General features: G+C 43.2%; 1 protein-coding gene across 10 annotated transcripts in view; it reads right to left on the bottom strand.

The window, feature by feature from the left end:
• NRG1 (neuregulin 1) overlaps window positions 1-24,698 on the bottom strand; it is a 181,531-nt gene that overhangs the window by 26,151 nt on the left and 130,682 nt on the right. For 9 of the 10 annotated variants that reach the window (XM_075527518.1, XM_075527516.1, XM_075527517.1 and 6 more), the window contains one exon: window positions 3,460-3,589. In XM_075527518.1, coding sequence (XP_075383633.1) covers window positions 3,460-3,589 — 130 coding nt within the window. Of the gene's footprint in view, window positions 1-3,455; window positions 3,590-24,698 lie in introns of those variants that run through there. The other variant, XM_075488204.1, reaches the window with a different exon arrangement.

The raw sequence follows: 24,698 nt of genomic DNA, 5'->3' as shown, positions 1-24,698 counted from the left end.
TCCATTTCATCCACTGTCTATAAGCAAATGCATTGTGAGAGAGTGATTTTTTTCATGGAAAGTACAGTACACCTCCATATTTAGTAGTCCATTTCATAGCCTAAGTTAGAACTAGTATTTCTATCCTGCCTGTTGAATGAATATCTCGGGAACTTTTGCTAGCATCATGGAAACAAATTTTCTCTTTTTGCTGCTTTCAAGAACCTTCTGTCAATCTCTGTTCCACCAAGGCCTTTACATGAAGATGTATATAGAAAATGGGTGTCTCATTAAAAAGTACGTAATTCACTCTTTTGCTGTTAAGAAATGAAGCAGCATCCTTCTGTTAGAGAGAAGCATTATTTTCACCCAGTGAAACTGGGACGTAAATTCATTTCTTCAGTAACAACAAAAGCACTAGAAAAGATGATCTCTGCGAGTAAGGAATTAATTAGTCAGACCAGCAAGGCCTTCATGGTAGGACACTTCAAAAGAACACTCTAAAAATGTATCAGATATTATATTCATATAGATTTTTCTTCAAGTAAGAAGCAAACCCTAGGAATTCTGGTCTTAATTTTGTATTTATTGAAGAAGCTATCCGATTTTTTGTCTTCAGTGAACTTGGGGACTCATTTCCAACTGAATAGAAATTACTTAGGAACCTCAGTCTCATAGGAAGCCAGTAATGTCCAGGCTTCCGAAGTCTATGATGTCTTCAAAATGTGACTCATTTTCCTATGACTTCTGAAAATTTTATACACTAGTTTATTTAAGTAGTCTCAAAGCTTCCTTTTTCATCTTTCATATTTTGAGATTGTTTTGTTCAGTCCGGGTCCATAATTGAAATACATGTAGGGAACATACATACTACCATAGATGTAGCTGTACAATGCATTACTAAGTCTTCACGCATTTCTTGAGTATTTCACATGGTTACCTCTTGAAAGCAGGGAATTTTCTCAAAGTTCACACCAGTATCCATGAGAGCAAGATCTGATCCAGTCTGGATCATTATACTATGTATTTTACAAACCACATTTTTTTAAAATACATAGCTAGATTTTAACAGAAGATGGATTTAGGAGCTCCTTTTTTTTTAATAGAATAGGGGGTTTACAAAACCAGAGATATCACTTGGAAAATTCCATGGTTGTTGTGAATCTGAGTCATGTTTTTTTGGTTAGGGATAAAACCAATTTAGAATGATATGGCTCATGCTTTAGAAATTTTGTTTTTGCTCTCAACAGATGGACCATATGGAAAAATGTGAACTTCCTACTGAGGCAGAAATATGAAGAGCAAGTACCATATTTCAAGCATTCTGTTTCCACAGGCATGTTCTGGGGGAAGATTTATTTTCTCAGAACAATGAAGGCAATGTGTACTGGTTAGATACTTATTTTAATTAACACTGGAATACTAGAATTAAAAGTAGACATCTGTATTTTTAATGAAATAAGAAGAGAACTGCATTTTGTCTCTTCAGTTTCCCAATACACCCACTTTCAAGTACTCACACTTTTACTTCTTATGTGGCTGTATTGCGTCCTGTTTTGCTACACAACATAAAGTTTCAGTTCTGGCAAGTATAAGAGGGCATAGCAAAAGGCCCTGCAAAATAGCAGTGGCCCTGCCTGTCCTCGGGATAAGAATCCTTTTCCACTGCCTTACTGTAAATGAGATTCACCCTCTCTGATTTTACAGCTCTGATGCTTTTTCCAAATAGGTCTTGGGCCACCCAGAGAGAGGCACATCTGCCAAATTTGGGAACTGCCTTTTCTTTCAACTCCAACCCCAGAATTAAAGGTTATTTCTTGTCTACAAGAGGGAAAAAAGTCCCTACTTCCTTCAAGTGTCTCTGAGCCATTTAATTAAAAAATTAGCCAATCCATAACATCAAAGAACAAACAGTCAGATCTCTGAATTAAAAAAAAATAAGTCCCCATACCAGTGAAAATGAGATACCTCTGAAACTGTCACGACAATGATAATTATTAGCAAGTCTGCTAGATATTCAGCTCTGCTGCCCTGGTGTTTTCTGAGCTGTGTTTGGATAGGAAGTTGAAACAGGCAGGTAGGCTCTCGTACATGCCCTGGAGAGTCATAGCAAACTACTCATCTTGTACTGCTGGCTTATAACGATCATGTAAATTTAACACAAATCTTTCTCTCTCTCTCTCTCTCAAAAGAATCCAACCCACCAGAGCCAGTAACTTTTCCATATTCACTTTAGCTAAAAATGATTCTAAAATCAATGAAATATTCATCACTTTCAGCAACAGAGCAATCTGTGAAAAACCAAAGCAACACAAAGCTCGTAAGGTGCAGGTAACATCCTTCTACAAAAAAAGAAAACTCACAACTAAAGCAGAACATTGTGGGGTTTGGTGTTTGTGGGTTTTTTGGAGTGTGTGTTGTTTTTTTTTTTTTTTTTTTTAATTAACAACAGAGACAAGTAGTCTATGCCTTCCCGGCCTAATGAAAGCATCATAGACCTTCATGTAACTCACCCACCAGAGTCATCTTTACAATTAATGTCATTTGATTTTTAGTCCTAGAAGGCTGAAAATCTCTGCAGTGACAGCAGATGACAGTCTTTACTGACAACTGTCTCTTGTCTGTCTGAAAAACAGCAATAGCCTCACAAAAGTGCCCCCTTTCTGCTCAGTCCTGCTAGGTCCCAAGGGCATTTCCCAAGGTTTAAATGCTGAGTTTCCTCTCAAGCCAGAGAGAAGCAGTAACTCCCTATGACTAGTTCAGCTCCAGAGGTAAATGCTACATGATGCGCTACCAGGCAGGAGGTGAACTCCAGTGATGCAGCTCTTCATGGATGTTCTCCAACATAATGGACTATTGCAACAGCCCAGTGGAGCACAGGCCAGGACTTGAGAAAGCTGCACAAGCACACCCTTAAAACTAAACTCATACTTATATGACTTCCTGAATCAAGACCCTCACACGAAATAGTAACCTCCACCAATTACCATGACATGAATTGTTTTTTATGAAATTAAACACAACTGCAAAAACTCCAGTTGTAAATCCAGTTTCATCAGAAAGTATTCAGTTACTACAGCAGACAATAACAATAACCAGTTTGTCCTCTATAAAGGGTACTTATCCAATGCAGTTATCCACACACCTTTTTTTGGTGTTTGCAGTGTATTTAGTTTACAGTATCTGTTTCATTATTTCTAACATAAGGCTCAAGTTGTGTTACTTCATGCCATGTAAAGATCGATGGGGCTTGCTGTGCCAGTATCATGTGGGAAGATTTCCTCGTTAGCCTCTGTTATGCCTCATATATAGAACACAGAGGTCATTCTTGGTAGGCTATTTTCATAACCACATACTTAAAAATTAAGAAATATCTAATGCCGCAAGTACAGGAGAAGAAATTGTTCAGGTGCTCCTTTAAAGAAAAAGCATTTCTGGAACCTGGTGGCTCCACCAAAGTAAGCAAATAGTATTTCTTACCTGCACAGGTACCTTGGGGGGTTTGGGAGGTCTTTAACCATGTAACACTCTCCCCCATTTACACAGAAGGCTTTCTGCTTTATGTCACATTTCGTGAGATGACTTGTCCCAGTTGTAGATGTGGAAGTGGCTGGAAAAGACAAGAGTGAAAATACGAATCAGAATAGCTTAGTTTTTCTTCCTGACTGGTAAGTGTACTTGTATGTGAGTGAAGAAATAAGGCCAGGGAGGATCTGGCAAGTCCTCTGAGCTCTCTATCTGCTGCTACCACAAGCACTAATTACCTGACCCTGTATTTTGTTGATCGACACAGGGAGTGGAGTTTAAATGCATACCTCAGAGATACGCTACCCCACACCCAGCCTGGGAGGAAGGGAGGATTTCACTAGCCGTGTCCATCAAATGACCTTAAATTTCTGCAACATTCATGTGTATTTCATTAAAAACGTGTAATTTATGTGCAGTTACTTATCTTGCATTAATTGCATTCAAGTGATTTTGGGGTGTGAGAGTCACTACAGACTGCTGATAGAGTGCCCAATAAAATGAGGCCCTGGATGAGGTTTCTTCCTAGCATTGCCTTGAAGTAGGTGTTTTTCAGTGGAGCTTAACCTGAGGCCCTGTGCTGATTCTGACCCTCAGGACTGAACCCCTCGGTCCAGCCACTGCCTTCCTCCCAGGGGAGAGGATGGCCAGCTGAACGCTGAATGCCCCTTCCCCTGCTCAGAAGTGACAGCTGTGGCTGCTCTGGTTCGACTCTGTAGGGAGGGAGAGGACAGGAGGGCTGGAGGTGTTGTCCCTTCCTCTTGTGTACCTGTGATTGGCACCCTTGTGTCCACAGGAGTCTTTGATTGGGAGGCCAACCTTGCATTTCCTGCAGATGGGATCATCTGCATGAAGTATTAACAGTTTTGGGCCACCAATGCTGCTAGACACCATTAGGTGTCTAAATTGCTATTAAATGGAAGTACCACTGTGCCTGAAGTGTTAGCTTTCTCCCTGCTGCGTTTAGGGAACACCTGGAGAAGACAGGAGCAGGGTTTAGTGAGCAATCTTTAAAGAGGCTGCCAGAGTAGGATGAGAAATTCCAGCCTTAGGATTTGCCCAGGCAGTGTCTGTCAAGGAAATGATAGTGCCCTGACCAAAAGGAGCAGTACTGTAGGAGAGTACAGAAAGTCCCCACTGCAGTCATTGCTGGTAACTACTAGTGTAAGGTGAATCTACCTGAGGTTGCCCTAAGCTAGCTAACAGCAACAGGGATTATGGGGAGGCCATGTCATGTCCTCAGCTCCTCATGCTGCTCTGTGCCTGCAAAACCACCTTCGTGAGCTCAGTTAAACCTCAGTCAGGCACGTACCTGCTACGCTGCAGCTGCAGACCCAAACTAGTTTTAGGTCTTTAGTTTTGCTCTAATTTAGTTTTGCTCTAATTTAGTTTTGCTTTAAATTCTGCCAAAACAGGGTAGGCATGCTTGAAGCCTGGACACCAGTCAGTACCCAGCTCAGAAACCATGCCACTGATGGGCTATGTGACGTCTGGCAAGTCATTCAGGTTATTCATTTCACTTAATTTTATCTGCCTAAAACTGAATCGTTTAGTTGTAAGGTGTTCTCCACCGCTCACAGAAAGCAGCTCAACTTATCCCTACAATGGGTGGGATAAACAGCCCCTCTGATGGTGTCTGTCTCCCTACATTGACTCCAGAGCAAGCTTAAGCTCATGAGAAAATGCTCCTAATTTTTAAATGGCTAAAACTGAAGTGACTATCTGTCATCTGTAAAAAGTGGGGAAGGTTCCTGCATTGTTTTTGTTTAGCCATCTCCAGACATACAGAAGTAAGAAATTTTGTTACAGTGCTGAACAAATCCCAATATTTTTGTCTCTGAAAGATAGCTTCTACCCTGAGGTGGAACAATGCTTTTATCTACTGACTGATTTCACTGGAGTTGGCTAGAAAGCTGCAAGCACCTAAAAGTCGTCTGATATTCAAAGCCTTTTCTAACATAAAGGCACCCAGGGGGCATGTTTATAGTAGGCGATGCGCGACGTTCTACCATTTGCTGCACACACTGAATCCAAAGAAAACATTCTTTTAGCAGATTTGCTATCAACAAATACCACTTACACATTTTGAGTTCTTCCTTCTGAGAATAAGGATGAAGTAGTCCCTGTCACATTTGATTTTCATGTGTTTCCCACCATCTTCCAAGTAAAACTGCATTTTTAGCTGCATTTTCAGCATTTGGGAGAATGGGCCACCTTGGCTGGCACCATTTTCTGAGTGGCTTTAGCTACCTTGTTTCAATGAGACATGAGATAGTGACTGGGATATTTAAGTCCCTGCTTTTACTCCATCAAAATCCCATCTGCCTGTATAGCTAACATCTCTCATACCCCTTCCTTCCTTTGCTACTGATTACTAGCATGCCAGCTTCTTTCTCTTTCTTCCATGATGCCTTGCTTGCATGGGGTGCCTCCTCCAACAGGCCAGGAAAAGCCCTCCTGTGACCTCTTCCAAAACTCAAGCTCCCTCCTGCTTCTCACTGTTGCACCCCCGCATTGTGTCACACCTCCCCAGACCCTGATCTTGACTGCGGCCTCTAAGTGCTAATGAAATGCAAACATGGAGTCCTAATTCCTCGTAATAACACATTCCTTTCTCCTGGTCCCTCAAAGCATGATTTATAACCTCTCAGGCCAGGATAAATTTATGCCTTGTCTAGAGGCAGGAAAAGGGGTCATGTTTTAAGAGTAGTCTGACACTCTTTCAGCTAGCACTGGTTCAAACAGGACTTTGCACCCAATGTTGACAAAAGGCTGGCCAACAGATTGCCATCAGCTCAGCAGTGAAGGGTCATCTATGCTCGATGTCAGTGGCTTGACCACCATCCTTGACATGAACCTTAGAATGGGGAGATTTGCCTTGTAGAGTGGCCTGTCCTTCTTCACTGGCTTTAAAGGAGCCTGGATTATTAGCCCAAAGGAGATGCCTGACATGACAGGCTAGGCACACCAAGACCTAAGATGTGACAAACGTGGGTGAGTGAATCCCGTCTATATAGTAGTGCACATTTTGAAGCCTTTGTGAGTCTTAACAGCTAAACTCACTAATAAGCTTATCCCTGCTGATAGTCTATCCACCATTGTGTACTTTTACCTCATTAAAAGACTTCAACCTGCAAGTGAGACAAGCACTCTGAGGATGTCCTCGAGCTCAGAAAGCTAATGCATTAATTTGGAAGGGGAAAAAAGCAATATCATCTGCAGCGTTTCTGACAAAAAAAAATTTTGCTACCCTGCTGGCTAATGGAATGTTTTAAATTGAATTATGAAGGTAGATATAGTAGCAAGTGGGCTTGTAGCTATCTATAATTGTTTTCATCATCTTGTTTACTGCTTTTTCTTTAAGCAATAGCTCAATCAAAAGCAGATCACCGTGGAGTTTCAAAGTAACAGTTATTTCCCAGCTGATGTAAGTGAGCTTTGGATAGCAGCAATTGCTGTGAACTGATTACTAGAGATGGGAATAATCTCCAGCTCTCAGAGAAATCTCATGATGCAAGGGCTTTACACATATTTGTGAGGAGTGCCTCTACCCACGTTTTTGGCATTGCATATTCAAAACTGTTGTATAAATCTTGCGCGAGAATTTTCTCTGCATTACTGACCCACTGGCACCATAGTCCCAATCTGCCTGAGCTTTGTAACTCCATGGGGTGAGGGGAGGAAAAAAGTTCCCAGTGACTTAATTCTGAGATTAATTTTTCTTTGCAAAGGATGCATAGTTTTTATGGCATATGGCCAGTATTCAATGTGTGCACTGTAAGTCTATTTTGCAAATTAAATACAAGAAACACTAACTATGGTTTTGGGTTTCACTTAAAGCCACATAATGGAAGAAATGTGGTGTTCAGGAGCAGGTGTTCATCAGAGCCCATTTCATACAGCCCATAACTAGCCCCAAAACACTGCCTTTCTGTACATCCCTAGCAGACGTGGGCTTGAAGGATGTATAGTGGAAATGACTGGCAGTGGTGAGGTAAAGCACACCTGTAGACCATGTATCTGTGCGTTGTTGTTTATTCACCTAGTCAAAATTTGTACCTCCTTTCTTTTCTGTAAAATTTTCTTCAGCTATACAAGCACAAGATAGAAAAGCTGGTTTGTCTTAGAGTCTCATACCAAACCCCTAGCTCACTGAAAGAACTAAGTTACATGCTGTAATGAAATTTGAAAATATCATGCATGAGATACATCTGAAAACACTGCATACTCTACCTTTCTTTTTTTCTTCCCTGAATGCAGAAACACCACACTTAAAAAAGCAACTGCAGGCAGTATGAATGAAGTCCCCCCTAATGTAAATATTCACATGCCACTGAAAAACAGTAAGATCTGCTCCCATCTACAGGAACTGCCTAAAGCCATTAATAATAAGAAATATAGGAGCTATTGCATCTTCCAAAAACTACTCTCTAAAACGTGAATTACTGCTGTAAAACTACCTCAGGATCATTTCATATCAAGCAGACACAACTTCATGTAATTCTGAGCTTACCTGGGGAATCTCTGACCCTTTTTTGTCCTGAAAGAGAAAAATGCATCCTCTTTCTCTCTCTGGCTTTCCAAAAACCCTTGTGAAGTTCAGCAGCTACAGCAGCAGGACTCCCAGGCCCTGCACAGGTGAGGCAGTCTGCTGAGAGGAGCCCTAAGGGATCTCTGAGTACACACTGAGAGGGAAGGGCTTTGCAACTGAAACAGAATAGTATCCATGTCTCTTTGAATTGAGTTTCTGCAAAGCTGGTGTAAAATCAGAGGACGCGCTCAAAGTTGTGCAAGGTGACTAGTGAGATGCCTATGACTCAATGGAGACAAAGTCAAGTGGCAGCTGCAGCATAAAGGAAAGTTTGCCATTCTCACTGGAAGGCCACTTACTGGATGTAAATATGTCACCTCATTGGACTGCAGGTGGAGACCTTTCCAGTCTCCTTTTGTGAACAAAAAGAGTAAATTACTGGGGAGGAACAGAACAGATACTTCTGCTTATCACTGTTTTCTGAGACTAAGGCTTGAGCAAAGCCTACTTGCAACTCACACCAATGGAAGAGGAAGGGACCTGCACGGAGTGAGGGAGGGACAGAGGGAGAGAAGGAGGGGGAGAGAGAGCACACACAAGCGAGCTTTGGGGTGACGAAGTGTATGCCCCCAGAAGAAAGTCAGCTTTACTAATTCACATTCCCTCACTTGAAGCTCATTCATTGCTTTAAAAGCACAATCCAATTCCCTCATGACCTGCTGATGGGCAGTTTAAAGATGTCCAGCCCTGATCTGCAGGATAGATTGATATCCCATGTAACCTTGGCTCTAGCACTTAATCCCTATGTCTCAGTTAAACCATCTACATTTTCTTCTCACTGACTACTGAGCCTCTTCAACTCACTACGACTTCCCTGATGAGCCCGACTTTCAAAGTACTTGCGACTGCAGAAAACCTTGGCATTTCTGTACTGCACTGAATGAGGAAAACTGCTGGTTCCAGCATAACTGTGGGCAGCAAAAGCTATATGGGTACCTTCAATGAGAACAGGAGCCAAAACCTGAGGGCAATCAAAAACTAGCCCCTTTCTGAACAGACAAGAATTTCCATTTTACCAGGTGTGTAGAAGGATGTGTTTCATGTCCTTCATACTTCATGGTTCCAGAGCTAAAACTGCATCCATGTAGCTCTGAACATAGCGAAGGTTTAAAAAAACTACCAACACCAACAAATAAACGTCACACAAAAAAACTATTCCCAAATCCCTATAGGAGGCATTTACAGTCTATTTCATGGGGCTGCTCAGAATTTTTCACATTGCTTTCGTGATGTAATACGCTAAACTGGCTGTTCAATCTAGTTATAAAATTTTTTCAGCCTCTGTCTTCACAAATAACATGCAGCATAACAGATTTCTGGGACCTTCATAGGAGATCATGTAAGGAGCCTGCTGTTTTGCCAGCAGCTGGAATTAAGTGCTTACAAGTTAGTGGAATTACTCTCTGGCCCTAAGACAATGCTTTCTCACTTTGGCACTATCTCTATGAAGATCAGGGCCAGCAAGAAGGAAACAGGAAATTGCTGGGTCTGCAAGATAGAAACTTCAGGAAAGATTGAGAGCACATAAACTCTTGCTGAACCAAGGCAGCGTGTCCCTCTTGCCCCTATGACACAGACTCGGCGGCGGTTTCCCCTCACAAATCCAACCTTTGCAAAGCAAAGGGAAAAAAAAAGAAGAAAAACAAAACCAAAAGACAGACACTTCAGCTCGCTGCACCACCACCTGATCGCTTCCTCCCCGATAGGCCAACAGACTGACCTAGTTGGCAGGCGCGCGACTGCGAGACCTGCACAGCATCTGGCTCACCGCGGAGGGTTGAGAGGTGACACATGCTAAAGACGGCCTGACCAAGAACAATTTTTGTTTGCTTCATTTAACTTCGAGATGGGAGGAAAGATGGGCAGAGACACACACAGCTCACGGGTTGTTAGAGAGGAAATGCAATTACTGCTTGCAAACACTAGAGTTTTCAGGAAAAGGGGTGCAACAAGGGTTGTGGGAGAGTGCAAGGGTGCATGGAGAGACCTGGTTGAAACTGGGCTTTGAGACAAGGCATACTTTCCCATTGCCACGAAAGATGTCAGCTTTCACTTTAGGGTGATGTGATAAGCGTCTGCAAAAAGTCTGCAAGCGCCTTTAGAAAACATTCTCCACCCCGTGAGGGGAGACGTGAATGGCAAAACACAAGGCAGTGACAGGCCAGAGGGTCCCAAGAGGAAAAATGTGTGTGTGGTGGGGAGGGGCAGCAAAAAAAGAAAAGAAAGGGGGTGCAGAGGAAATATGCATAGATGGAACCGGTGGGGGAAAAACAGGTCTAAGCCCAGGAACGCTAAACTGACAGCAAGATAGAGAAAGTGCCTTTACTATTGAGGGACTCTCAACCTTGAAAACGCCAGGAATGGGTGGGAGGGTCTGAAAAGTTATAGGCCTTAGATTAAAGCAGACAGCAGATAAGGAGTTCAATGCAACTGCCACGACACAGTGAACTTTATCCAATGTGGAGTCCTTTGCTGTGCTGGAGAACATCCCACCATGTGGAAAAGCCTGGGTGGCCAAATAAACTGTAGGAAAGGATTCCTGGCTCGCCTTGCTTCAGAGGGTGCACCCTGCTCTTTTCCATGATTGCTGTGCAGCAAGGTAAGGTAAATAACTCATTGGGCTGGACTCATTTATAACAGGGGCAGAGCCCATGCACAACAACCCATAATACATTCAGTAAGATGCACTCCATCATGGGGACCTTACTCCTGTGTATCTCACAGCTCCTCCACAGAGCTCTGAAAGGTCTCTTCACACTGCTGGGGAAGGACCATCAGTGCAGATGCAGAGCAGTCCTTGAAACTGTAAAGGAGACTTAAAAGAGGTGAAGCTTCATGAAGCAAGAGCTGCCCAGAGAGTCCAGTTCCTCCTCCAGTGCACAGCTAGGGGAGCCAATGCATAAAGAAGAGAAATCAGCTGTTGGACAGGTGAAAAGCCATCTTCTTCTGCATGCCAGGGCGTACATACCAACCTCAGGAGAACTGATCGCACCAAACCACTGGGCAGGTCAGGTTTTCCCATTGGTGTCATGACCCTGCCTAATCAATGAGAAAGGACCTACTGCACCATCTGCAGTTGCATTATAGTCTGGAGAGGTGACTGATGAACCTAGCTGGAAACCTCCCTCCTGGCAGGAGGACCGGACTTGAGCTAGTAAAGCAGAGAACTTGGCCTTTTTTCTCAAGTCTCAAATGCCCTGATTCTGCAAGGCAGCGTGGGGAGCACCCTAATGCAAACAGCATCATTTCTGCATACAGCAAACAACCATACTCAATCGTTTTAACTCAAAAAGACTTTTAATTTAAAAAAAGGGGAAAAAACAACCTTGACAGAACTGAAAGGACAAACACACAAAGACTACGAAGATTATGAAGACAGATCACTGTCCTTCAAGGAACTGTCTTTGTGTTTAGCCTTGTTGAAAGCAAAGCTTGCCCACTGAAATACCACACGTTAAATAAGTTTGCAAGAGGAAGCTGTGTCTGCTACCTTGCCTTGAATAATTCTAAATGTCCAGTCCAGGATTCCTGGGCATGCATTAATCTGTCTCCTATTGCATACTCTGCAGTGAAAAACATTTACTAGTTTACTAATTCCACAATGGAACAAGTTTGCATTGATTTTGAAGCACATCTTCAAAGTCATTAAGGGCACATCCCCTCCACCAGCCCCCATCCCCAAAGCACAGAAGACTATCTGTTGCTTTCCCTGTGGCCTTCTGCTTCATGGGGGTGGCTATGAGAAGAAGCCACTGGAAACCTGAGGCATGAAAGGGATGTGCTGGCCCTGAGGCAATTACAGCTCAGTCTCTTTAACCAGCCTGAGGTCCCTGGGTGGTGAGGAAAAGCAGAGTAGCAGAGATTGGCTCTTCCCACGTAATAGTGGCTCTAGGGTCACCCTTTGAAACACAGACTAGTACAGAAATAAACCTCAATTTCTGAGTCAAAGATACGGCAAAGGCAACTTCTCTCAGAAAACACAAAGGGTTGCTCACAGGTTGCCAAGTATCTCCTTGATATCTATGATAAGAAAGCATTACAAGAAAGGACCCCCCGTAAGACTGGCAGATATGGGAGATAAGTAAAGAACAAGAATGCTTATTGAAGACAGCTTCCTTCCTAATGCACCGAAGCTCAAATTTATTTGTAAGTTTACTTTGATATTTGTATTCCAGCAGAGATTTCCAAGGCCTCGGATTTTTTTTTTTTAAGGTGATTTATAATTCAAAACAAGTTTTGAGATACAACTGGTAGAAAAAAAGAAAGACTTATTTTCTCGCTGTTAAAACTTATTCCTTACATTTGAAATGGACTGTTACCCTTGGAAAAAGGTATGAGAAACTGTTAGACAGAGCTGCTGGGTCTCTTATGCAGGCTCTGCTAGACGATCCAGCCTCCTGGCCTGTTTTGGAGTTGCTCACTGAGACCAAGGAGAAAAATCTTCTCTGGCGGGTGCACAGGGAAATTTCCACTCTGCTATCCACCAGCACAGCATTTCAGAATGCTATCCGCCTTTTCTGAAAAACACAGACTTACCACTTCCCTGCATGGAATTTCTCTCTCCAGAGGAGAGTAGTGGAGAGAGACGTTATTAGGTGTTTTGCTTGTAGCAAGATCCTTTGGATGCTGTATGCAGGGTCCTTTTATAGAAAACTGTCAAAGCACTTGAAATTCCTATCAAAGAAAGTGCTTTCTGCAGTAAGGCAGCCTTTTCTCATTTCGCTCTCTGATTTCCAGCCTGGAGGTATGAAACTGTCACCGTTTATAGTGCTGTTTGAAAATAAGTGTGTATGAAATGGTACTCGGGGAAAACATACTCGTGTCAGTAAAAAGGCAAACAAGAATGGCCTAGAAAACATGACTAGTGGGGCAAAACGGAAAGATTTCAGTTTGCCTAGCCTGAAAGGTTTTTTTGAACTGTGGGCTGTCGTCCTGCTGGGACTGACTCCAACAGGCTTCAAAGGATGGTGTGACATGTCAGGAGCAGCCACATTAGTGGGCACCAGCTCTGTGGGTCCCCAGTGAAACCTGCCTGTGACTACTGCTGCCCCTGCCAAGGACCTCTGTGAACTCCTGCGGACGGCAATCACAAGTCCAGAGGAGCAAGTTCTTACACCCAGAGCCAGTCCTGCGAGCCTGCTCTCCCTCCTCTGCCCTCACTCCTGAGACTTCTGCCACCATCTGCATGAAAAGGTGTGCAGTACTTCACCTTGGGCTCACTGGCCCAAGGTGGGCCAGTGTGGCCCATCTGTGGTAAAACTTCAGGTTACCGCAAAGGGAGTGGGATGCTATGGCAGTGGGATGCTTAACTAATACCTGCTATTAGCTTGGTTTTGTAAAAATGAATGGTAGTATATTTGTTGCAATAGGAAGGACTACCTTCCATCTATCAATGGCACTGTTTGTTCTGGCACTTTATTTTATTTACCTGCTAACCTTTTTTTCATTCAGCTGTTATTTCTTCAGTGAAGTTATATTTTCATGTGCAGATACAGTAACTGCCATTTAATCAGTACCTGTTCTCAAGAAACATCAGAGGACTACGCAATAAACGTGTCACTGTGCCAGACAGTTTTTAAAAGTTTATGAAAAGGTTGGAGGTTTTTTTTTCACTTTAAAAGAAGTACATTAAAACACGCATAAGGTTATTTTTCTAGCCTCTAAAAAAAGTCTGGTAAGAAAAAATACAACCATGTAGAAAAATAAAATGTGTTCATGTTGAGACTAAATGGCACATTTCCTCCAGCAGTTAATTTCTACAGTCTGGTTATAAATCTGTCAGAAATCAGATTTATAATGAAATGCTAACAGATTCCAAGCAATCGCTGTGCTAATGGAGTCACTGTCGTACTCATGTATTTGTGCAGACACAGACCTGCAAAAGGGATGGATCCGTAGGAATGAGAAAGGGGTTCAACAGCCTGAGCAGAGTGTGTCTCTTTGCAAGAGGCAGTCTCAGAGTGAAGCAGAACATGCAGCCCAGATGAACACCGTACTTTCAACAGAAACCCAAGATTTTTGTCCAGCTAAGGGAGGAGATGTGGCAACAGCGTATGCACAGTCACATGAGAGAAAACTTATGACCAAAAAAACCCCCTGTTTACACATGGCAGCTGCCTTTCTAAGGTAAACCATTTTTGCTAAGGCAGTGCTAACCTTGGTCCTTGCTCTTCAGCTTAGAATGGGCTCTTTGCTGGTATTTATTATTTCTGTGACTGTAAATGGAGCTGGGAGGCTGTTGTGTACCAAGATCAAGGAGAACACCAGCCAGAAATGCAAAGAGTTCATAGGGCATGTAAAGGGCAAGAAACAAAGGTACGCAGAGATGGGGACACATGAAAACATCAAGAAACTCTTCATGGTAACAACCAAGATTTTTTTTAGGTTCTTTCACAAAAGAGAATATTCCAAGTAAAATGAAGATGCATGACTTACAGAGAGCCCTTCCAAGCAGGGGGCAACATTTGAAGTGGCTGTTTAAAACAAGTGTTTTATGGAAAGCAGCACCCAATTGCTGCCTGGAGGTGGGAACCTGCACCTATAGGGTGAGCGGGAGGGAAGAGGGGATAAGCTGTAAGGGGGCTGGTGTGCAATGAGATGAGAAACCACTGGAGGGATGCAGAAGGAAAGCACTGGTGACACTGGAAAAGCCTGATGGGGTGGAGGTGCTAGGTGTGTGGGTAAGAGCAGAAAGCTGTGCTCCAGTGGTGTCATGCACAAGGAGCCCTCCAGACACAGAGAGACAAGCTGGGCATCCACAGAGCCTACACCTTTTTAACCTCTTCATTTCAAAGCACTATGTGCGAAAGGATCACCTTTCTCCTGTAGACTGGGCCTAATCTTTTGAGTTCATTGCAGAAAACTGTTAGTGCATGTGGTACACTACCAATGACCATCTGAGAACTCCATTTGCTCCAAATACTTTTGAGTCCCTTTATATCAAAATGAAAGCACATTTTCATTAGTAAGCCTTTCAGAGGGTTTGCTTTTCCATCTTCTTTCAGTCTACAAACTGAATCGTTATGGTTTCTTAACTGCTGCATCCCTTTTATGGTGCCATGAGATGTACCTTCAAGCAAAAATCTGTGCTAATGAGAACTTTGAGTGTCCAATGTGTCCTTGCCTCCTGCAGATGACTGAGGAAACTGCCATCCACCATGCCACAGGACAGACCCTGAGGACTGCCCTTGTCATATTGCTCATCTGCTAGCATTGTTTCCTGGGTTTCAGCCAGTAATTTTACAAAGTCCAAAAGACAACTCAAAGGCTGGGAGAGAATTGTACATCCCAGCCCAGCAAAGATAGGTGTGGTTTCCACCAAAAACCAGAACATGCTTCACATGCTACAATTACTGGGCAGATGTATCAATCTTTTCTGTGCTTGTTCTAGGGTTAGGAACATGGAGAAATTCCTGAAGGTCTCCAGGACAGGACAGCAATTGGGCACAAACTGGTGAAAAGGGAAGCTACCAAGCGCTCAGGGCCAAAGTTTTAGGCAAACACTTGACAATGGCAACAGGGGAGTTCTCCCTCCTGAAGTTATGGAAGATGTAGGTTTAGCATTTATTTATTTAAAAATGTTGTCTTGTAGTATGAGCTAAAACAAGAAGATCGATAGTCTGAGACATTTAAAAACACTGAGTCAAGCCTTCAAAATCCCTAGATTAGTCTAGAAGGAGAACAGCAGGATATAAAAAAATCACTCAGTGTTTTTATTGTTTCGTTGCTTTTCAGCCTTTGAGCCAATCTTGTATTGCAACCCAGAAAGTTAGGCTTTCCCTTTTTCCTTTAAAGTGAAAGCTAAAATGTAGCTTGAAGAAAGAAACCCAATGCTGCAGGGATTGTGCCGACTTTGTATGCTGGTAGCACTGCAACAGGATTTTACCATAGCCTGAGAAACAATACAATCCACGGCAAAACTGCCTCTAAATACTGCTTTCAAAGGACCCTTGCCTGCTGTACCCAGACTGAACTGCAAGGAGCAAATTACCAGCCTGGGAGGTGATGAGGGTTTTAGTAACGACCAATTTTTTTGACTCTCAGGAACATTGAGACAAGGTTGAGCCTTCTCACAGTAAAGTAGTCACTGGCTGATTTTCTCCACGGCTGAAGAGTGCGGGGGGAAAGGACTCGGATGCCAGCCTGGCACACATGGTGGCCTTGTGGCTATGCCCAGGCAGCGTCGCATCTCTGCACTGCCAGAGCCGATGCCGTTGGCATGGGGCTACACCTGAAAGCTGCCGGGGCTGCCCGGGGGAAGTGGTGCCTCTGCACTTTCTGCCGTCAGCCCTCCCTTACCACTTTGCACCTCCAGAAACTCAGTAAGGTTCTTGGCACAAAGACCCCAGTGAATACAATGTAAGAACAGTAATTCTAGCCTAAACCCATCCTGCCTTTCACAGGATGCAATTCCTCACTGGAAAATACTTCAAGGTCAATGAAGACAAGACAATGTTTGAGTATCTCAGGGCAAAACAGAATGATTTTTTCTTTCTTCAGGGTATTCTCTTACAGTCGAGCAAAGCTGACTGCATGTCTTTTTCAACTTTCCTGCTGAATCAGAGACCTATGTCAGCTGTCTGCCTTATTTAACCTTGGTCAGCAGGACATAAAACCTAAATGACAGATAAGTGCTGTGGCAGACACTGTTGTCTTCCTCCCTTTACCCAACATGGCTTGCTTCATTCCACCAAAGCCATGTATTTTGTTAGCAGCAGCAGCAGTGTCATGGCAGCAATGAAAGTCTGGTGTTGGTAGTATGCCAGTGGTGAGCTGTTTCAGTGCCTGTGCAATCTTTTACTCTCCCAGTACCGTAGAGATGACCCCTGGGTGCCATTAATTTCCATGGCCTTTATGAAACTCACTGAGTGGGATGAAATTGCATTTTACTGTGCAAGGAGCCTGCTTTGAGACAAAAGGGCAAACAGGCCAGGAGGATTTATCTGCCAGAGTCACTTATGACTTGACTGAAATGAGATACTGATCCCACTGAGAGAGAGAGAGTGGGTCCTTCTCCTCTCTGATATTTTTGCACGATTTATCTGCTTTTATTTACATGCACCAATGAAGAGTGGTCCTTTGAGCACAGTTTTCTTTAATGCTTCTAAGGCTAAGAGCAGCTATTTGAATTAAATAGTTTGAGACAATGCCCGCATGAAAATTACTGCATTTGAGCATCTAGATAAAAATTTTAGCTAGGGATGAAAACAAAGACTAGCTTAAAACATTCACATGTGGGGAAGGATAAAGGTCTGAATCAGTGGATGATAGCTCTGATTAAAGAGTTGACTAATGGAAAAATGACTTCACGGAAAATAAAATCAAACGAAGTATAATACAAAATACATTTGCTTAACTTCTAGCAGTAAGTCTTTTTTTCTTGTTTTGGTCTGTTAGTTTTGTGTGGTCTTTCAGAAATTTGCTGTGGAAAAGGATCTTCCCTTCATTACTTATGCTGATTGGAATAAATTTGGGTATCAAACAGATATCCATTAACAGATGATGCTAGAAAAAATAAAATGAAAAACTCTTTCATGCATTTTGCAAAGCTACAAAAAAATTGAAGAAGCTCGATGAACATATTAAACAATTTTGTGCTTCCAAAAGCATGAGGAACATTTTTCACTCCCTAAGTTTTATTTCCTAACTAGTAACCAAAACTAGAGAAAAACTGCAAGAAGTCAGTAGATAGCAGTTAAGCAGAATGAGACAGCAATTAAGAATGTTTAATATTTTTAGAAGGATTTGAAAGTAAACAAATTGGAAAAAGAGGTGGATCAACATTTAGAATATATTCCTCTACTTCCTTGGAAAAGAATGGGAAGCCTGACAGTCATAGTTTTCCCTGCAAGGAAACAATCACTGTCTTAATTTAATTTATCATTTTGTTCTAAATTGTGACAAAATACACTACATGAAAGCGGTAAAAAAGAAAAAAATAAAGCTTTGAACTGAATAATTATCAAAATCTTTTAGGTATATTGTCAACACGTATATGCTCTTGCGTGGCACATATCCCATGCATGTTTATCAGACTGGTGCAGTATATGCTGTTTGTGTCATGGACACCCATTAGGGGAGCAGAAAATTACATATGTCTGAAAAGTAATGATACTGATTTTTCAATAAATTCTACCAAAAATCCTTTCTTTTTTACTCATTTAGTGCTCAGTAGTTGGGATAGCCACAAAGTGGTTCCTCTGAAATAAAAGATAGAAGCATTTTGCTATAGCATACTGCTGGTTTTTAGTTTTTAGCTCGAGACCTCTTCAGCTGGTCTGCTTTTCAGACAGGCTGGGCTCATCCTGCCTTGAAGCTGCCTTGAATTAGGCAGTCCAAAAATGGAAGCACCCAAAAAATCAGCAATCTCTTTCTAAAATCTGAGTTTAAATGCAACAGTATGAACTCCTAGTGGAATTACCCTGGGTCTGTCTCCTTGTAACTGAGATCAGTGTTTGGCCCCAAGTCAATAGCAGACACATTTTACAAATGAGTGAGAACAGGATGCCATTCATTAACTCCCATCTTTCACACATATTCTGTGTGATCTGGTGGAGTGTGTCCCATTGGAAAAATAAATGGAAGAGGTTATCGCTTTGAGATAAAATGGGAAAAATCAAGTTTCAGGGATTTCATCTTTGACCTTATTATAGCCTGAAATTTGCCAACTAGACTCTGTTTCCAGAGGCTGAAAAAGAATTATGGCTGCCTAAAATGATACTTCTCCTGACTCCGTGCAGAGCTGAAGTCCAAGCCTGGCTCTCACTGTTGTAGCAGTGGACCTACAGAGCACAACGTTTACCCCTTTCTGTTTCAGATCCTTTCACCCTCCCCTCGACAGTTTATTTTAGGCTGTGCCAGACCAGCAGTCCAGTCTGTCTGTCCGAGTCTTTGTTTCTTGTCATCACAGGCCTTCCTGCTTCACCAGTTGAAGTCATCTCCGTTTCTTCTCCCTACCCCACTTACGTGCCCTTACAGCGCTGTCCGTGCAAGACGTAAGGACAGCAGGGATATTTTGGGGCTACAGAAGCACCAGACCTTGACAAATGCCGCCCTGCTCTCCTGCGGGCTAGTGAGGCACGTGGCAGCAGGTCATGTGCTGGGCTGGCAAAGATGCAACCTTCCTGTGAACAGGGCTGTCCTCTTTCCTTACCTCCAGGTATGAGTTTGTCTGGAGGGCAGGAGAAGTGTGTAATCCGGTCGAGAATGAGAGGCAGGGGGGGTTCTTGCGCGGGAGCAGGCATGACACAGTAACCAGACCCATCAGTAATTGCATCCCCTACATATTCTGGTGTGCCTGGCTCCTCTCCTAGACTGACTGCTCTCTGGAGACAGGTCTGGCTATATCTTGATACAGAACATGCCCTTGGTGTTAAATAAAGGGTCACAAAGAAAAGCCTCAGCTCAGCTACTTAGTCTGACAAAAAAAGGCCTTTTAAAGCATTTTCGAAGTGGTCCATTTTGCTAGGACTTCAGCAGCCTATTTATTATATAGAGCTTATTGCTTTGGATTTGAAATCGGTGATTCAGCTTTTCTGTGGATTTCTTTTCCTTACCCCTTACCTAGGCCTTTCTGGATTTTTAGTAGAGAGTGAATTAGGAGCAAGTGACAGGCACATTATGAGAGGAAATTACCAAGCAAAACAGGGCAAGGAAAGTGAGGCAATTATCTGAACTAATTGCAGCCAATGAGGTAATGAAGCTGAAGAAAGACCCCCCCCCCCCCCCTTTCTTAGTCTGTTAAATAATAAAGTTAATTAACCTTTGGGCTTCAACTTTATGCAAAACTTAGACCAGACAGCCTGCTTAAAGCACCACCTTGATGCAACATGCACGTATACCATTCCCACGGTGTACAAGGCTTGCCCACTGGGAGACGGTGGGCCTGGGTCTGGGTCTCAATCTCACAGGCTCTCAAATGCCTTGAAAAGCCCTGCCTGGAGTCACACTTTGGTGACCAGCTCTGGAGGAGCTCAGGTCGCCTGGTCCTGCTGTATTCAGTGCCAAGCTACGGTCAGCAGAGCTGCGGGAGCATCCCCTGACTGTGCAGTAATGCCAGCCCTGCTCAGGGAGGATAGAAGCTTTCTGGACATGCCAATCCTTCCTGTACCTCCTGCAAAAACCCACCCAGCTCAAAGCCGCATTTTGTGCTCTGCTCCAGCAACGCCCTAGTCACCTGTGGAGCTGATTTAACTGCCTGATCAAATGATGTGTGCGTTCAGCCTGTGCTTTCACACATTGCAGCCTACACATTGCAGCCTAGTAATACTGCTTCGGTTCACCCCTTTATGATACATATAATTTTTTGCGGAGATCATATCTTTTCTTTTGCAAAATTCTTTCCAACATACAGTAAAAGTAATACTTAGAGCAAACAAGCATGGATGCAGATCATGATTGTCAGCCGTGATCATTTTATAGTGACCTCAGAGAGGGTGGGATTTCAAAGACGCAAGTCAAAAGAATAAAGTGAAATTCTGGAGTTGGTGGCATGCTTTCTGGCAATGCTCTGTTGCAGGACGAAAAGAGTCCAAGGTAAATACTTCAAGAGATTATTTCCTTACAGAATTATATAAAGGATACTTATTCATGTAACAAAGAAAAAGTAAGTAGAAGATATATTTCTGGCCGTTTACAGCATGTCCATAATTCTGGTTTTTTACTTCCTAAGGAGCATGTTCAGCCATTAATCTTACAACCAATATGTAAAACAGACTGCAGTGCTCTAAGTACTTCTGTTCTGAAGGGTCAGCAAACCCTAAAAAGGAAAAGACATGTATGGGAAAGACAAAAGTGCGTGTGGATCCCAGGACTTACAGATCTTTAGATCCTTTGCATATGACTGTTATTTTTGTCCCTTGGAGCGCTTAAACTAAAATGCTTGGTCTCCTGCGTACTAAATATAATGCCTGCAAAACTTTTATTAAAATGAAAGATCACACTTCCAGGTGGACATTTAACCATGTGGAATCACACATCATATGCAATTCCCAATTCCCTGCTCATGAGTCTGGATCAATCCCATCATTCCTTAGAATCAGTACACTACCACAAAAAAAAAAAAATAGTTTGGCAAGATTTCATAGCTGATGTGAATCTTCCAGAATTCAGCATTGCCCTTGACTCTGGCTGTACTTAAATATTTCTTCGATTAAACCATGATCTTGTACAGTACATTTTTCATAGGTGCTGAGTATGAGCAGTTTTCACTGAAACCAAAGGGACTGGCAGATGCTTATTATTTCTGTTTAATTAATCTGCTACATTTTTTTCAGACATTCATGCACAACAGAGATCTCTCATGGTAGTAGGAGTAGCTGGCAGTTTTCAGTGAAAGACCAGTGATTTATAAGATGGGGAAATCTGATGGCACATTGCCAAAGGCTTGCAAGCCCTTGACGTCAAGCACTGGTTTTGGATATCTGAGCAGATCAATGAATTTGGACAACTGAGCATTTGGACTAGCTGAGACTGCCCTGATCAGCCCTTTATGAAAATCAGGCTGCATTAAAAGTTGCAGTGAGAAGCATCTTAACAGATCTTCTATTTTCTTCTCTTATTCTTCTGATTTCGATGCAGCTTCAGCTCACTGAGGTGACACTGAATGTGCATGGAGGTAAAGAGACAAGGGAGACTTTACAGCTACAGCACACCCAGACTCTCTGGAACATTTGAAAAAGGAGCCTTTTCGAAGGTTCCCATGAGGATCTAGAGGCTTATGCTGTGATTGCTATCAGGGTTTCTTCTTCCAACACGTTAACAGGCCCACAAAAAGCCCTTCTTGTAACTGCATGCACCTATTTCAGATTAGGTCAAATCTGGGCTTGATGTCCCCTACTGCAGAAAACGCTGGGCTGCATGCTGTCTTTGAAGGTACTGGAGTCTGAAGGGAAGGAGGAAATCTTCCTGCCATATGCAACAGATGTGATACTGCTAAAGCCAGATGAAAAAGTGGCTGGGAAGAGACACCTTCATTCCTCTTGGGAAGCAGCAGAAGCAGATGAAACTGCATCTTTCTTCCACCTGCCTTCTTATTTGTATATGCCTCTGTGGAGGTGCCCTGACAGTGCTGAACAAATGTGGACGAGGCTGTGGTGGAAGGGAAATTCAAATAGAGCAAACCCTTATTTCTTCACACAAAGAGAGCATCCACTGCTGGTCCCCGGCCCTGTTGGGAGGCAACCAGACTTATGACATAGCTCTGGAGCCTTCCTCCTCCTCCTCCTTCTCCTGCTGCTCTTACTGACATGTTTCTCCAGCCTTGCCAGACCTCTCAACCTGACTGACAAAGACCTCAGAGGAAGACTCCAGTGGGAGATACCCTCCCTGGCCATGGGCACCTTTGCATGAATTGCTAAGGCCCCTCATCAGGAGCAAGAGGGAAAGGACAGCCAGTTCCTGCATGCACCATGGTAGACCTTTGTGCAAGGATGCTGCCACAGAAACACCTATGCACCTGCGCCTGGTATTGCTTCTTGGAAGACGGGTCAACAGGCAGAGCAGCAACATATGGCTCAGGCAGTCAGGGCCATATACAGGGAAGGACTAGTGGAACTCTGCTGTGCTTTCCACACACCCCTTAAATCACATTCCATGTATGTCTCACCAGCTACGAGGAGTGCTGAAGCCAACTGGCTTCTTCATTAGAGTGCTGGGAGTTCAGGTTGAATAAACACATGCTCTTCTGCCCTTTCACCTCCAAACCAGGAAAGTAACTTTTCAGGCCTCCTATAAAGGGCTTCTAAAAGAACATCTTATTTCAGGCGCTTCAGTCTGCCCCAAATGGGATGCGCAAAACATCTGAAAGAGAGCGAGCTGGTTAACATCAGCTGGGCAGGAGCCCCGTGCCCAGTGCTCCAGGCTTCTCTGAGCACCCCAGTCCTACCATGCAGAAATACAGGCAAAAATGATGACAATCCAAAACCTTTTTGGCTCAAATGTCTTTTGTTCCTGAGATCTCAACAAACCCGGTTCAGCTGCAGGTAACCATCAGCTCATGGACAGCTGGACATCACTCTCATGTTGCCAAGCAAGAGGAAGACCTCAGCATGGGCAGCATCACATCAACTAACAGGGAACCCAATCACAGCCGGAGCATGAATGGGGCAAACAGCTGGTCTCTGGTATCAATCCCGAAACACTGAAGCAAAGTAGTGTCTGTGGGAGGTCTTATTCACTGATTGTTTTATTTTTACAAGCCTCTGAACAGCAAAAACCTGGGGAAGTTGAAAACCTGGGGTGAGGGCCAGGGTGGATAAAGAAAGCACAGGCTTTCTTGCCTTTGGGTGTGAACTCTGCTGCTGATACGGAGTGTCACGCGCTGGCACCAGGGTGGTTTGAATGTCCTCGTGGTTCCTCTGGCTGCCGGGGGCAGAAACTATCTCCTTCAGCATATGGAAGTGTCTGTGCAATCACTGGCTTTTTTTACAAGAGTACAGATATATTATTAAAGGAAGAAATCCCTGAAAGGGAAATCCCCAATGAATTTCAAGGCTATAGGGAAGGCAGACCATAAATCACAGATGTACATCGGGATTGCTCTGGGGGTGTGTGTCCTATCTCAATAAGAACTAAAATGTTACTGATTTCATTGTAAGATTTACTCTATTTTTTATTAGTATTGGGAAAAGTAAAAAATGCAATTGATTTTGCTTGGCAGATATGGTTTGTAAGTGAAAAGATGTGTCGGCTCCTGTATCACACGTTGCCTATGCTTCTGTCTCACTGTATTTCACTGTCCTTAGCCTGTTTACTTCAGAAAACTGGACCTTTAGAAGACTTTCTGTGTCATGTTTAATTTGTCCTTCATAGTCTCTCTGCTTTACTTTTTGAGATCATACATTCTCTGTATTAACAAAGCATACCGGAAGTTTTCTCCTCTGATCTGACAGATCATTGAAAAACCACAAGCAAGAAGAGCATGATATTAAAAGAAAAGAAATCTCTTGTTACAGCATCCAAAATGGGCTGTTTGATATGGGCTACAGATAGTCTCAGTCCAGTAGAGTAAAAAGGGAATGATGTAAAAAACTAATACTATTCTATTCAAACCTAGATGCCTGGAGCTAGACTGAAACAACTGGGCAAGAATGCCTCATTTTTCTGTCATCAACACTTATTAGTATCCAGAGAAACAGTGAGCTTTTTTAATTCAAATCCACCTGTAAAGAGTCAGGTTTCAAGCTTTAACATGCTGCCTTTTTTTTTTTTTTTTTTTTTTTTTTTGAGAGCAAAAGTCTAGCTACATCTGTTCCTAGCATGGATCCACACAGAACCTGTTGATGGGAGCAAACCCATTCATTTTTATGATGGGTTTTATACGGGGCCAGGACGTGATCTTCTAGAGAGAATAATGTTTCCTGCAGAGAAGATCTGCATGGTGAGAGGAGAGCAGAGTAATCGAAAGCAAACTCTGGTCTGCACTCTGGAAGCCAAGGCGTGTTCATCAGCAGTGATACAGCTCCCACAGCCTGGAGCGAGTTATCAGCTCAGCTCGTGCGTTAGCCCGAGTCCCGCCGCTCACCCCTAGCTGCGTTGTTCCTGCCCCTTACTTCGGTTATGCAGTCACAAGGTGGAGGGCTGGAAATGGAGGAAGGCAAGTCTG

This window comes from Mycteria americana, chromosome Z (genome assembly GCF_035582795.1).
Source record: "Mycteria americana isolate JAX WOST 10 ecotype Jacksonville Zoo and Gardens chromosome Z, USCA_MyAme_1.0, whole genome shotgun sequence".
Classification (NCBI taxonomy): Eukaryota; Metazoa; Chordata; class Aves; order Ciconiiformes; family Ciconiidae; genus Mycteria; species Mycteria americana.
Note: the sequence above shows the minus strand (reverse complement) of the source record. Positions and strands in the feature narration are given on the sequence as shown.